The 16607-nt window shown below is 36.4% G+C and overlaps 1 protein-coding gene across 1 annotated transcript in view; it reads right to left on the bottom strand.

The window, feature by feature from the left end:
* FGF14 (fibroblast growth factor 14) overlaps positions 1–16607 on the bottom strand; it is a 401195-nt gene that overhangs the window by 84915 nt on the left and 299673 nt on the right. The window contains exon 3 of the mRNA XM_009997936.1: positions 7537–7640. Within this exon, the coding sequence (XP_009996238.1) occupies positions 7537–7640 (104 nt within the window). The remainder of the gene's footprint in view (positions 1–7536; positions 7641–16607) is intronic.

Genomic DNA, 16607 nt, shown 5'->3' with positions numbered 1-16607 from the left:
AAAAAAAATTATTTTGAACAAATACGAGAGTTTTCTTATAGATAAAACATTTCAAGTACGTCCTGTCAAGGATACTGTGGACCTTAATGAACCAAACAGGACACACATAGAGCTAGGTGGGGTCTCACCTGAGTGGAGTGGAGGTGGAGAATCACCTTCCCTCAGCCTGCTGGCCATGTTTTTGATGCAGCCCAGGATACAGCTGACCTTCTGAGCTGTGAACACACATTGCTGGCTCAGGTCCAGCTTTTCACCCACCAGTACCCCCACGTACTTCTCCACGGGGCTGCTCTCAATTCCTTCATCCCCCAGCCTATAATGGTACTAGGGCTTGTCTCAACCCAGGTGCATATTTGGTTTAAGTGGCAAGAAAAATCACAGCAAGTTTTGAGTCAAATTCTGTTATTAACCCCAGCATAGCATTTAAATGGCAGGAACATGAAACAGCTGCCACAGATGAAGAAGCCACACTAAAATACTGTAGCTTTGTAGTACTAATTATCTTTGGTTTATATTCAAAGTAGTGTATTTCTTTAACTAGTATTTCTTACAAACTGTAGTTCAAATATTAGCCATTTCCACATGTGAAAGACTCAGAGAGGTAGTAACTAAAGCAAGCATCCGACTCAAACATTGGCAATATCATCACAGGCATTTCTATAGTGATATAATTATAGGTTTTTTACAAATCTGTACTGCTCAACTGTGCTATTTCTCCACTTTCTTAGATTCCTGCTTATCACAGCCTTCTCATTTCAACCTCATTCTATTAACCTCTTTCTTTCTCACTTCTGTCCTACCCTTTCAATCTCTCATGTGACTGTGCATGCCTCCTTTTTCCCTTATCTTGTGTGTGAAAACACAGCACATTCTATCAAAAAATATACTGAAAAGCTAACCCACTGAAGAACTCCATGGACTTGGTATGTATTTTATACCTCCTTTCTACTATACTCACAAGCAGGGACATCTGGCACTATTTTGTACCATTTTGAGCAGGGCTGTGTTATCAATTGTTCCTTCAGTGCCAGCGTAGAATAAACAAGTTCATTAGCAATTTTCTATATTTATTTTTGGCAGGTAATTTGAGAGACAAATTATCAACCTCCAAACACAGATATAAATAAGTATAGGGCATGTAGATGTTTTCCTCCTCCTTGTCAGTGCATTTCAACTACCTCTGGAACATGCTGAACTTGTTTACCACTTGAACAATGCAGCCTGAAATGTGTTCTTTTACTCTTCTCAAACTTTTGCTTGTTTTTGAAACAAATACAGGTCACATTCCAACCGGTACCAAATTGAATAAAAGATAACAGGCTGTGCAAAGAAGCTATTCGTACATAAGAGAGCACTCGTGGTAAGTCCTTAAAATTAGCTGATGGAACTTACATAAAGTCTATGTGTTTACAGTCTTAAAAATACCACTGCTAACATAACTAGCTTTCAAAAGTCTTTATCGAGAGATGTGATTTTCAAATAATTAAATTTACCCATTTTCCTGTCTCCAAAGTGTGCCAGAGTAGTTCCAAGACACACATCATGACAAGTGAATTAAGGTCTGGGAGCACGTTGAGACCACAAAGCTTGAATCGGCCATAAGAAAGAAAATCATGTTTCCTATTGACCACAATAGTACTGAAGGAGCCACTCTGCTCTGATGTGCTTATATTCATAAAACCACAGATAGCTCAAGAGCAACAAGATTTACACTATTCTATTATTCAGTATACTTCTGACTACTAGAACAAAAGTCTACCTATTTAAAATCATACAGCAAGCTCATATTTGTTCATGTCTCTCTAAACAGATTTTCTACAGTTTCTTGCAAGTTTCTACAGTACCTTGCAAGACAGGGAACTAGCTCTGCCAAAACCTACGTCAATTCCTGTGATACTGTGACAACAAAAAATGAACAGAAAAATGCTGCTTCAATGTCACATTAACCTCATTTTTCATTATTCTTGTAAAAAACACAAATTTTAAAACATTGCATTTTCTCTTTGGTTTTGCCTAGTTTCAGCATCCTTACGTTCTCCTTAATATTAGGTTGAACGTACTTTTGAACTTTCAAAGCACTACACAAGCTAGGCATCCAAAGCACAAAGAGAGGCTCTCTGAAAACCTACTAGAAACTTACTTTTCATTTGAGTTTGATTTAGATACTAGATATACAGATTACTTAAGTTCTCACTCTTTTTTGGGCTGTACTGTCTGTGCTCCTATCTTCTTCCTTGAGGCTAAATTTTCTTCTCTTCAGACAGGTAAATGGTGTGGGCTTAAAGAAGTGGTTTAAATACCAGCACTGGAAAGCTGGTGAAATGTCAGGAGAAAACCTCAAAGGCTTTTCTTTCAGGTGAGAGTTGACAGAGCAATGTAACAAATACACTTCCCAGTAACAGACATTGATATTTCCTCTCCTTCATGACGGCTGTGACACAGACTGACATCTTACTGCTGTGGAAACTCTACCCAAACAACACCCTTCCAATACCCTCGAGACTGGGCACTGGCAGATCAAGCATAAACCTTCATCTTTCAAGAAGACTCTTCTGTAAAGCGAGTAGTGTGTGCCATCCCTGATTCTGAAATACTTTTTATAAAGTTGGTGGGACCTCCTGGAAAGGCAGCCATGTCTCAATTACTCTCTATACCTTCCCAGTGAGGTTCTCACTGTCACTCAGAAGAGGAACTCTGAAGCCGTGGAAAACAACTCCAGCCAGGCACCCCACTGGAAGAGGTGACCAGGCAGTTCAGAACTTGCCCTGCATGCTCAGTCATCTTTTAAAGCATCTCTGTAGTTCACCAGCTTTACTAAGAATCCATGAAGTGGATTGCTATGACTTTAGTATCTGTTGCTGACAATCCCACAGGTGTAATCCTCCCTTTCTGTTTTTTTTCCACATCTCAGGTCTCCATGAAAACTAGCATAAGAAATTATTAAAAAGGAAACACCAAGAAGGCACAAGCAACTGTGTTATAGAGTAAGGAATTTTTTCCTTTCTACATTTTAGTTTTTCTTTTTTTCTTACTCTGGTAGACACCAAATGTTGATAACACCCTGCTAAATTGGTCCAAGGATGAAAAACCATCCCAGACACATTGAGTAATTCTTGAGAGAATTCCATGGATATAATCCAAGATTACTCTCATATCCTCACCTTAATAAAACAGAAATAATAAAATGGAATAATATTCTAAGTTTTACCTCTGAGTTCATCCTGTTATGCTAGCAGAAAATCCTAGAGCAAAAGAAGAAGCTGCAGGCCCCCTGAAAATTGAACTAATGAACCTTTAGCAAAGTGAGTTGATAAAAATTAACATCAAAACCAACAAAAGCTTCTGCCAGATATTGCACTGCCATCTTCCTGCTGCAGACAGTATCTGTTTCCCATGGACACGTGCTTGGTTTTTTTTCGGTACATGGAGTCAGTTCCTCTCCTTTTGATTTTGAGAGGATCAACCCTGGAAATAAAACCTTATCTTGCCCGCCCTTTCCAAAGGAGACCTATGAGTAATGTATATTTTTCAATTTTAATATATAAAGTCTATAAATACTATGTTAAAAATCTTGCTAGTAAGTGAGATGGTTCTCTGTGGAAAAATCTAGCTCCTCCTACTAGCTTTCACAGTGATGAAGTCAGTCATAAATTCTGATTTGTTCACAGTTCATTAATCCATCTAAAATAAATCTCAATTCATTTTTATAATTCTCATTGCTCATTAATGTACATGTAAAATTAGGAAGCTGTCACTAAATAAAGATATCCTAATTATAAGTTGATAAATATAGATATGCATATACAAGTATAGGCATATATACACACATAGAAATAAAGTTGGATGGAATAAAACCAAACTTTAAAAAGGTGATCTTAATGGATAGTCTTTAAGTGGGCTAACTCTTAAAAGTGCAAGGAAAAAAAATGAACATGAAAAGGCTCCTGTCTTCATAGTTTATAGGACAGAAAACAATGAATCAAGGCATTGCAATACTTACCTTAGACGTATTGAAAAGTAGGGTTATAATTTTTGAAAAGTATTTTCTCTCAGGAATCCTGCAAAGCCTTACAAACTCCAAAGATTTTGCTTCTCCTTTATTTGACAAGCTTTTGATGCTGTGTGTTAGGAACCCTGACTTGATCAGTCCCCAAAGGCCAGAACACATATCTCAGCTACCACAGCAGGCAAAATAAGTATGAAAAGCTCTTGAGACTGACTTTCCTACACAATTTACTGTCCTATTTCTGTTCTAAGAATGGCCATCATGCCTTTGTATGATACTTTAGCACTTTTTTCTAGTTCTGATTCTGTGATTTAGTTAAAAAGTCATAAATATGGCAGAATAAAATAAGAAATAACCCAAAAGACTCCCACACTGATGTAAATAACTATTAAAAAATTTAAAAAACCAACCCAAAACCAAATAAAATAAGAAATAACCCAAAAGACTCCCAAACTGATGTAAATAACTATTAAAAAATTTTAAAAACCAACCCAAAACCAAACAACAAAAGAAAACAAAAAACCCCAAACAAACAAACAAAAACACAAAGCAAGAAAACAATGCAATTCTGTATTTGATAATCTATATGTAAAACTGGTCTGTCACTACCTAATTTCCCTCTTAACTGAATGAATACTTCATATCAGAGAAAGCAATATCACACATAATTCCTCTCCTGTCAGTGCTGTTGCTTAATTAGTCAACACTACGCAAAGCTTACAATAAAAATAACTGACTCAGAGCCTTCTGGCTCTGAAGAGAGGCATTAACACAGGATATTCTCACAGACTATGGGTTTCATACACTGTGAATGGAAATAGGAACACTGAGGTACATTGCAGAGATGAACTAAGCAGGACTTCAATTTCAATTTAGACTATAAATGCAAGTTAGCATACAATGCATTCTTTTTTAAAAAAGAAGAAAAATCAGAAATTGTTAATATTCTTAAATATATGTAAATTTTAGCTAGCATTCCCATTATGTGGCACTTTGTTTTTCAATGACAGTTGGCAGATGAAACTTTGAAAACTTATTTTCCCCCCATTCTCCCCTGAATTGCTAAGGGGAAAACATCTATGACATGTAATACACAATTTCTGCATTTAGGTGCAACAGACAAACAACCGTAACAAAGAGTGAATAAAAAAAGACACCAACAAGACAGTAACAGAAAGGGATTGTTTAAAAATATTTTTCTACAAAAGACAGTGTTGAAAATATTCTGCATGCAGTATTTCTTAATCTTGATCCTCAGGGAGAAGGCAGACTTCTCTCTGATGCTTTGTCTTCTCATTTTCAAATGCATTAGTCTCCAAGCTGAAAGCAGGCAGTTGCTAAGACAAAAAAGTATTGTCAATATTTTCAATACATTAATATGAAACAATCAAGCCTGCATTACAGCACTGATGTTCTGAATCACCACCTTTAATCTATTTTGCATCAGATTACCAAATAGTGCTACTTTTCAGCTTGAGAAAAGTGTAACTTGAAAATATTTTTTTAGACGTACCAAAACTAAAGGCTTCCAATGAGTTTTATGGTGTGTGTTTCTTTTTGTCACTCAGCAGGCCACACTCATCATTTATTCTTCATGTGAGGAAGAGTAAGCAGTAAATTCCAAACCCATTCATTTCCTCCCCTCGCACAAGGTAAAGCAACAGATTGAGACACTCTCCCAAGAAATTTAAAGTAAATACAGTCAAACATAATAACATTCACGGAACAGAATTACGAAGTATTTAACAAGTTGCCAATTACTACAGGGATATATTAAGTCATCAAATAAAAAAATCTTTCCATCAGTAGCAATGAAGAATATACAATCCTGCAAAACAATAAACACATGAATGACATTTTCCTTATACATTATCTGTGAGACTGATGACAACCTAAGTAATCTTTGTTGCTCAAAAAGAACACATAGGAAAAAAGCAATTAAAATTTCCATTGGCGTGACAAAAATAGCTTGAAGATGTTCTAAGGGTCAGGTTTACATCCATTCAAAGTTTGGATCCAGCCATCTCTTATCTTGCCATATACTTTCCATTCCTTTCCCTTCCCCAGATGACACCATTCATTTAACTCGGACCATTTCCAGAATAATACATAAACATGGTGGCTGCCAAAATTTATTCATGTAGAGTCCCTGCCTGTGCAGAATTACCCATCAGGAAACTGGTAAATTTTCTGAAATTTGTGTTTCTTTCTGAAGCACTGAGAACCCACTTCAGAAACAGCACTGGGCAAGAATGTACTCTTGAAAATACCAAGATATTAAAAAAACTACTGTTCGTGCCATCACACTGAAATGAACTCCCCACATGAAGTGATAGAACTGGGAAGTCACCTATTTTTTCTTCTAGCTTTCTTCCTTCTGACAGCAAATACTATATGTTTTCCTGTGACAGAATTTTGTATTTTGAAAAGAAAAATAGAAATGTTTTAGATCATACTGCTGGAGTTTCTAGCAGACATTTTACAATAAATAATTTTCCCTTTGTCTTGACATTGACATTCAAGACTGACTCCTTTTTTTTCTTCCTAATTAGCTCTTCGAAGACAATAGTATATTTGAAACAGAATACTTTCCCTCGGGGCATCAGAAGCTTTATCTGTCCAGTTTCCTTTCAATGGACATTGAAAACAAAGCAGTCTATTGTAGCTCAGTAGAGAATTAGGAACGATGTGACGTAAAAAATGGGAAAATCACTATGTAAATAAATTCAACACAGATGGTAATAAAAATATAGTAATGAAAAATCCTTTAAGACATCTTGTTAATACCTGACAGAACTGCCTGTTCATATTAAACTCGGTTTGCCTTTCAAAGGAGGTTAAGACACTTAATTTACACAAAACTGAGGATTTTTATATTCACAACAACACACTGAGTGAATAGCATTAAATCATTTGGAATATCTTAAACAATCTGAGGACTTTCTGATCACTTTATCCAGCAGTCCCGTTTGTGACTCAAAAGATTTTTTCTTAAACTTCGATCATACTACAAAGATATAGTCCCTCACAGAGCTCTTTATATTTCAAATATCTGACATTAAAAAAATCTACAATGCTATGCATACAATTACAAGATTATGGTCATAAACTGTAAGGCTGTTAACGAAATTTTAGACAGAAATTACAACTGTACATCTTATTAATAAAAATAACTGTTGGAGAAACTTTTGGATGCTGATCAACAAGTCACTAAGAAAACAAACGCAGGTCTTTATTTAAATAATTCTTGATAATTTATTTGAAAGTAAAAATATTGGTTGTTTGTTGTGTACTACCAGTATAGCCTGCAAGAAAAAGAGGGGGTTTAGGACTGGTAAAACATAGACTTTAATCTAGAGTACACAGTAATTTCTACTGTATCCCACTTATAGCATACATACATGGATACACAAGGGCATGCATACATATATAGACATTATAGAACTTGTTAGAAGTGAAAAGGCATCTCATCCCCTTGTAAATTTCAACTTCAGCTGCACCTCTTAAAGAGACTTCAGAAAGGTACTTACTGATGTGTAGAGGAAACCTTCTCCATTTAGGGCTATATACAACCCAGTCTTTACACCCTGGATAGCAACAACTCGAAGTCCCACTGGTATAAGGTTGAATAACGCTGTGAAGAAAAAACATAAACAGATATGAACAACCTATGGCTATTATAGTAGTCCAATACATATAATAAGTAAAAAGAAAGATAACTACTCCCAGTATAAATTCTTCTGATTTAAAAATTATACTAGTTCAAAAAAACTTACTGCTAGTAAAGTTAATCCCTCAAATTAAAGCCTAAGTATCTACCTCTTTATCAATAAGTCCTGCAATAGTTCAGTATTTGGCAAAAGTGCTAACTAGCAAACACAAAGCACAGAAGACTGGACTGTAATCATTTATGCAGCACTGTAGACATGAGAGTCTCAGGCAATGTGAAAAGAGTCAAAGAGCCCAACAGTTCCTTCATCAATATTGACTGATCATAGGGGTAATATTTGTGAGGTATCACACAGAAAATGTATCTATGATTCTGGCAAGTAGCTTCCTGTTTTCTTAGGCATTTTTATGGTTTTGGATTATGATGTATTCTCAGTAAGATTGCTTTCAAGGAGTCTGTGAATTCAAATCCAATTTTTAAAATTTTTGGGGAGGGGGGAATGTCATATTTGATACAAGCAGTAGTACACAAGCCTCAGGTAATGGCAGAGGCTTATCATAGTTGAGGAAAGCTCTGAAATACATTCTTGACTTTAAATGTGCGTGAATGCTATTGAGTTGAATGTAGAACATGTTCAAAGACAGAAATTCTGGGGGTAAAAAAAATAATTTAAAAACCCAGCTAATAGCAGATACTCTGGCAATGGTATTTGCCTCTGTAACAACAAAAATACTCACAGCTTTGCTTACTGTCTGAAAAAGACCAGTGTGAAGAGAGGGACTTATGAGCTTTACCATACAACAACAAAAAATGGCAATATAAGCAAGAGACACAAACTAATTCTTCTAAAAATTACGCCAGCACACACCTATACTAAGTTTACTGACTCATACTAGGAAATCAGATGCAAAGCACACAACAAACATTCTCGGAAGAAAAGATCTGGATGAGCCAGAGGTCATGTTAAGTGGTTTTCCATCGTGGATGAGTCACAGAGTCACCAGCACTTGGATGAAAATCAAAAGTGCAACCGTTGCGTTCACCCTAGGCAACAAGGGCCATGGTTCCACCATGCCAGGTCTCAGGAACACAGTAGCACCTACAGTGAGTTCCTCAAAATCTAGGAAGGACATCCAGTGGTGTGATCAGTAAGCACATCTCAGATAGCCCTGTGAGGAGGCTATCTGTAATCCAAATGCCAGGAGCATAGCTCAAATTAAGAAAAGATCACCTTATTGCAGTGGTTAAGTACATTTTTCTCAAGGTGTGAAAACAAGGACAAAAAGTCACAGATCATTTATGATGAAGATGATAAAAACTTTGAAACTGAGAAAAAGCATAGTTGACTATCGGAATTTAAAGATAGAAGTGAATGGAAAAAAACCCCACCACCTTCCCTTCAATGTTGTCACTCAGGAAAAGAATATGTAATGTAAGACCTTTATAGCAATGCACAAAGCCAGTATAAAGCTAGGAATTGTTGTAGAAGAGTACTTCCTACAGCTCTAGGAAGAAAAATATATTCAAGAGAGCTCTGGAAGGACAGAAAACAAATGAATGGGTTTACAAAGAGGAACAGAAGAGATTATATTATACAAGAATTTGCACAAATACATAGATTTTTCATTTCTGAAGTTTTCTAAAATCCCTGTCAGGCTGAGATCTTACTGGGCTGTCCACTAGAAAAAATACTGGGTACAGACAATGTTCCCTCTTTAATCTATAGAGGATAAATGTAAGCCAGTGAAATACCGCACTTGTGGACAAGATATCGTAAAACTAAACTAGAGGACTTTCAAGTGTGGAATATAATTTGGAATTTATAAAACAATCAGCTATTTCTCTCTAATGAAACATCAAAACCAGCAAAACTACTCCTCCAGGTGGTGGAGGGGTAGTCTGTCACCGAAAAAACTAGGTTTCTGATAGAGGTTAAGCTTGTTTTTTTCTCAAATAAAAGAAACTCCAAGAGGAAACCTGGATATTGACACCATGCTAGGGGGAAGGCAGCAATGATTAAGTGGACACCAGGAAGGAAAAACAAACAATGCTTGCATAAAGAAAAGAGGTGAACACAAAAGACAAGTCAGCCATGGAAAACTGCTAATAAATAACTCTAAATCATAGTGGTTCAATAAAAACTTCTACAATATGGAAAAAACTTGCTGTACTATCCATTAAAATAAAGAAGCAAAGCCAGAAACCAAGCGACCACTGGCTATTACAGAAGCTTGTAACATGGTAGTATTTTATGCAACCCACAAAACTACTAGAGGACCTTATAATTCCTGGTGAATTTAGAAAGCACAGAGGAGGGCATAGCATTTATCTTTTACTGCCACCAAGTTTAATTGGAGATGGTCAGAACTTCTGTAATTAATCTAAGACCATAAAATTTTAGACTGTGATCTGAAATGCTGTAATTCTGCACATATAGAATATCCCATAACTTCCCCAAAATGTTCAGACTTGGGTGAAACTAGGGAGGCCAATCTACATTCAATTATTGATTGATAAATGCTAAGCAATGTGCTTCATACTGAGGGCAGCAAAACATGTACCAGTAAGGCACAGCATGTGGTTTTAATGGGCTCTGAAGCTGGCCAAAGGAAATTAAATTTCCTCCAGAACCTGGCTGTGCAGTGCTTTTTGCTAAGCAGGACTTCCCTGCCCAATTATAGACCAAAAACCTTCCTAGGATTCACCTGTGCTATCCCCCACTCTAATAAAAACATGCCTTGAGAAAAGCAGAGAGTCTTCCAGAGTTTGCTGGAATTCAGGTCTGCACAGCCAAAGCTGCGTCCTTTCCTGATGGGTGTATGTTAAAGAACTATGTCTTCCCTCTATCTTTAAGACAACGATCCAAAATCAAAACTAAGTGGGAAATGAGGTCCCTGAACATCTTTATGTACCTAAACCCAGCCTGGTGAGTCAACAGGTTTGATGAGAGAGGGAGCACCCTATAACAGCCCAAGAAATATAATTCTGCCTGGTGCTCAGTGCTCCCACACTGCATGCTTAAGTATAAAGACTGGGAAATCCAACCGTAAATAACACATGGGAACATCAGAGAAATAAGGGAACCAATCAGCAGTAGTGGTGTAAGTAAAACCCTTTCTCTTTGTAAGTGCTGACCCTGTGCACGCTCCAGTAGCCCTGCTTTTATTCTCTCCAAGTCATGATGGAATTGGTTTCTCTTCCTTTTCCTAAGTCTGCAAGCCTACTTCCACCATATAAAAAAAGGGGGTGAGGGGCAGTTAACAGGAAAAACTGGCATGACAAAACTTACTGGTTTAGGTGTCATGGAAGGGATTTGCAGTTAAGTTGCAAATTTGTTTTGGATTCTAATCCTCCAAAACTTTTAGCCAAAGTTAAAGTTCACTCTTTGATAAGGAATAGCTCCTTCCTTGAGCAAAACACAAACCCAAAACATTTTCTTTTTTTTATGTAATACCATCCAAGACTATTAACTTGAAAACTGAAATGCCTGAAATCAGATCTTTCCATATCCTTGTGAAAGCCTCACTGCCATTACAGATCACTCTTTTTCTTAAGAAGCTTGCTAGAGACCAATTGATTAAGACTTATAAAGTTCCTGTCTGTTCTGCTTGTGCACTGCCTTGGTGTCAGTTAACAAAAGTTCTCACATCACCAAATCTGCAAACAGGTCAAGGCAACTATTTATTTAACTTATTCCTATCTATAGACCTACAGGGAAAAATCATTACTCTATCGGAACATCTTTTAGATTAGCAATGAGTGCAGGATGGTTGGTATTCAGAGATCTGTCCATCTATTTCTTCAGTGAGGCTGAACATGGCCTCCATTGATCCTGCCACACTAATATTATACTGATGGGAGAAACAGGCCTACCTAACTCCCAGAGGAGATAGAAATAGATGACTAAATGCCTGTGTAAGTTGCTGAAGACAAAATGCAGTAAAATACAGTGCAAAAATCAGACCGTAAATATCTTAGTTCAGTAATCCAAATTTGACATTTGATAATCCAAATTTAACAGCATTGCAGGTGTTGTTTTTTAATCTTAATGTGCTTTTTTTTCTGTCTAATTGTCTCCATTACCTTACAAGGGCGCTGTGAAGATTATTTTATTATCTTCAAACCAAAATATGATACTGGTAGGTACTTCAGAAAGACAAAAAATACTCCATATTCAATCAATATAAACAGAGCACTAGGAACACGCATTAAAGGTGCAAATAAAGGAACGCTGAATGGTTGCACAATTTCTTGAACAGCAACTATACCAGGAAGCAAGTGCCATGAAGGAAGTAAAGTATTTTGTTCCATAATTAAGCAAGAGGTGTGCACAACACAGCCAAATCAAAGTTATTTGGGTAATGTTAACTTTGGCATTTATCCGTCTATGTAATAAGGCTATAAATGAGTAATGCTCTTTTAATCTGTTTTAAACATTACTGTAATTTCCTAAGGAGCATCAATACCAACATTTGAGTTTAAAATCAGATTTATCACTCAACAAGGAAAGTATCATGATTTATGTTGAATTTTATCAGTGTTTTTTGGCTGAGATACACTCTTTAAGCGAATAAAAGTAAGTCATAAGGCTAAGAGATTCAGGGTTTCAACCTCAGAAATTAAGGAATCAGAATTGTTTGTTTTGCAATTTACTTTGTCTACTAAACCTATCCTCCATTGATGAGACAAAATTTTGAAGATAGACCAAATCCTGAAAATGAGCCATTTTGACTGGGGAGGACAGAAGGGGAATGTAACACTTGTTACCACAAGCACAACATGAAAACACCTTCTATTTCTTTATAGTTTCTGTGTAGTAGCTTGTTTTTCCTAATAATGATGAGGCACCGGGACAACACTGAGGGAAGCTCCATTTGTACCAAGAAATGCTGAGAACTGCTAAAAAATCCAGGAAAACCAGAGCTAGAGAGGAACAGCTACCTCATTAGGTCCTCATTAGGACCAAGCCTACAGCTTTAACCACAGATGCTCCTGCTTTCAGTACAAGCAAGCCACAAAAACAGACCAGAAACTGTAAGGCATAAGAGGAAGGAAAAAGATAAAACCAGCTAAAGCAAAAAAATCAAGGTAATAAAGCCTCTTTCCACACTCCACTGAGAATTTGGCAAAAAAATACAGACTATACACACAAGATGGTTTAAGCTAACAGCCCTGGTCAGGCAACGTCATTTAAGGAAACTCAGCACCATTGATCAATAGCTGTATTAATTCATATGCAGCCACAAAGCACCACTAACTTGTAAAAAAATATAAAAGGAAATTACCTCAATGAACCACAGCCCATCAGTCTATATTGGCTGGGTTCTGATAGCATGGGCATCAACATGAACAGATGAAAGTATGTTCAGGGATGCAATTACAAGCAGTCACATCTTTCTTCCTTCTTCATGCAGGGCTTTGTGTGCAGCGATATATTAAATATCTTGCCATCTATCTCTGCAGACTGTAGCCTTAATTCAAACTTTAGGCAAACTGGGACAATGGCTTGCACTACAGCAGCATCTTAATCTTATTTCGTGCTATCTCTCCATAACACCGTGACTGTAATAGTTTGCAGCTAACGTTCACTGACATACATATATAATGAGTACAAAATGATACATGCACTTAAGGGAATTTTAACATCAAGCACTCCTCTACCTGCTTGGCACAGAATAAATTGCAATAGCACAAAAAGTAGCAGTATGACTAAGCTTCAGTTTCCGTGCTGAAGACAAAAAAGAACTCACTTCTCTGTCCCTCGTTACTCACACTGTCTTTTCCAACACCCAGCTACTCAGATGGTCAGTGCAGGAGGAATCTTTCACAGGCTTCAGGGACAGCGCAGAATAGGGCAGAAGACTGGTGGAAGGCTGGCAGAGATGCACACCTTTTGGCAGTCTGTATTTCCTCCATTTTTATAAAAAAAGCCTTTTTAACAGATATCTTCCTCACTATCGTACTATCTGTCCTACTGACAGGTATTATATATCCACCCTTTCTCCCCCTGGGCACACTAAGAAGCCTGCAAGCTCCATGGTCAGAAGCAGGATTTCCCCCCTCTGGCAGCTGCCAAAACATATTTAGCAGTAAGCCTCAGACAGAAATTATCATGATATGGGGCTCACAAAAGACAAGACCAAAATACTAGGAATTCTATAGAAGATTAAATTATTTTTTTAAAGAGAAACAGAAAAACAAAATATGCTGCAATAAGGAAAAACAACAGGAAAGAAAAAGTTCAAAAGGAAATGAAAGGAATCAGAGTGGAAAGGGAAAAGAACTGAGTAGAAAGACTGACAGCACAAAAAAAACAGACACATATTAATGTACTCACGCATATACCAGATGGATTGATCTTTTCAGCTCTTAGTGTAGTGTTGATACATATATACTAGCAAAATGTAAGGAGGAGATTGTATGCTTTCCCAGCAAACACATGAATTTTACACCCTTATGCTCTAAACTATCTTTATTCAACAATATTGTAAGAACTGGATTAGTAATGAAACACATAGCAAATCACATCAATTAAAGATGAAAAAAACTCCCTATTTGGAAAAGACTAATTTTTGCCTAAAATTCATGTTGAAGTAAAGCACAATATTATCTGACAGTATTTATCCAAAATACAAAGTACTGCTATATGGTATTTGAGTTTGGACAAGTTCTGAATTTCAAAATATTTATAATATAGACTATTAATTCTGCATTTTGGGAGAAGAATAAGAGAGATAGGCAGACAGATGAAAATCCAGAAAGGCAGGGAAGAGTGCCGAGAAAGGGAAAATTCCATGGGGGGCGGGGGGGAACAAAAAACCAAAAAAACTATAAAGCTAACAACAGTGAAAAGAGGAAAGTAAGACACTACGGTCTAGCTTTGAAAAAATTAAAAATCCATGGAGTTCTAAAATTAAAACATAATGAAACAAAAATGAGAAAAACAAACAAAAACCAAACAAACAAAAAAAGAACTAAACCAACCAACCAACCAAAAAGCAGGCAGAAAGAACCTCTTCCAACCTTGAAGATGATTCTATGATTTTATGAACATTAAAATATCAGAAAAATTGTTGCAGTCACACACACCTCCTCACAGAAGCTGAAAATAAAGAGAGATGGGCAAACAGAAAAACAAAATATGCTGCAATAAGGAAAAACAACAGGAAAGAAAAAGTTCAAAAGGAAATGAAAGGAATCAGAGTGGAAAGGGAAAAGAACTGAGTAGAAAGACTGACAGCACAAAAGAAACAGACACATATTAATGTACTCACGCATATACCAGATGGATTGATCTTTTCAGCTCTTAGTGTAGTGTTGATACATATATACTAGCAAAATGTAAGGAGGAGATTGTATGCTTTCCCAGCAAACACATGAATTTTACACCCTTATGCTCTAAACTATCTTTATTCAACAATATTGTAAGAACTGGATTAGTAATGAAACACATAGCAAATCACATCAATTAAAGATGAAAAAAACTCCCTATTTGGAAAAGACTAATTTTTGCCTAAAATTCATGTTGAAGTAAAGCACAATATTATCTGACAGTATTTATCCAAAATACAAAGTACTGCTATATGGTATTTGAGTTTGGACAAGTTCTGAATTTCAAAATATTTATAATATAGACTATTAATTCTGCATTTTGGGAGAAGAATAAGAGAGATAGGCAGACAGATGAAAATCCAGAAAGGCAGGGAAGAGTGCCGAGAAAGGGAAAATTCCATGGGGGGCGGGGGGGAAACAAAAAACCAAAAAAACTATAAAGCTAACAACAGTGAAAAGAGGAAAGTAAGACACTACGGTCTAGCTTTGAAAAAATTAAAAATCCATGGAGTTCTAAAATTAAAACATAATGAAACAAAAATGAGAAAAACAAACAAAAACCAAACAAACAAAAAAAGAACTAAACCAACCAACCAACCAAAAAGCAGGCAGAAAGAACCTCTTCCAACCTTGAAGATGATTCTATGATTTTATGAACATTAAAATATCAGAAAAATTGTTGCAGTCACACACACCTCCTCACAGAAGCTGAAAATAAAGAGAGATGGGCAGAGGAGGAGAGGGAAAGATACCCACTCACACTCTAAGACACATTTCTCGGACCTTATATAGGCAAAGCTCCTACAAAAAGCAATAATGATCTTGTCTGTACAAGGTCTTAGTATTCAGTCCAGTATTGAAGTGGGTATGAGAGATGGACACACTGAGGGGAAAAAAAGAAACAAGGAAAAGGTGGGGGGAAAAGGACTTGGAAAACAATCAGAGAAATACAGAGCAAAATAGATTTATCAATTATTTTTTTCAATCCTAAAAAACCCCCACTCCAAACCAACAATAAAACATGATAATGTTTTCATTTGTTGATGAAATGTGTTAAAAATGACAGCTGTGCATTAACTGATAAAAAAGGAACCTGACCAAAGTAAAAGAGAAACCTCAGACCTCTTAATCTCTATAGCCTAATTCCAACATTTTTTAGGAAACTAAAGGCTTACTTATATATGCATATTAAGAATGTTTTGTATTAAAAATGCTTAAAATAGACTTCACAATCACACAGAAATATGTTATTTAAACATGCCATTATAATTAAACAAAATATAAATGTTCTCTGTTATACAGAAAATTAAAAATCAGCTCTTTCTTCAGTAAGAATAGGTTTGCTTCATTATCATTTACAGCTGAACTTATCATATGGATACATGATCATTCAGTGACAATATTTGGCAGTATCATAGGAAAAGAATACCAAAGCAGTGACCCACACGGCCATTCAGGAACACTTTTGTTTGGAATGTTTTTGAAAACTGCCAGTTACAGTCCTTACAGTGGCAGAAATTATCTTAAAATCAGTGGAATTCTTGCTGGTATAAGGACTGTAGGATCTTTAGCGCCAATTCAGCACAGTACTTCAGCAGG

The sequence above is a fragment of the Chaetura pelagica genome, unplaced genomic scaffold (assembly GCF_000747805.2).
Source record: "Chaetura pelagica isolate M959 unplaced genomic scaffold, ChaPel_1.0 scaffold123, whole genome shotgun sequence".
NCBI classification, from domain to species: Eukaryota; Metazoa; Chordata; class Aves; order Apodiformes; family Apodidae; genus Chaetura; species Chaetura pelagica.
The sequence above is the reverse complement of the archived record's forward strand: the minus strand, read 5'-3'. Positions and strand labels throughout refer to the sequence as shown.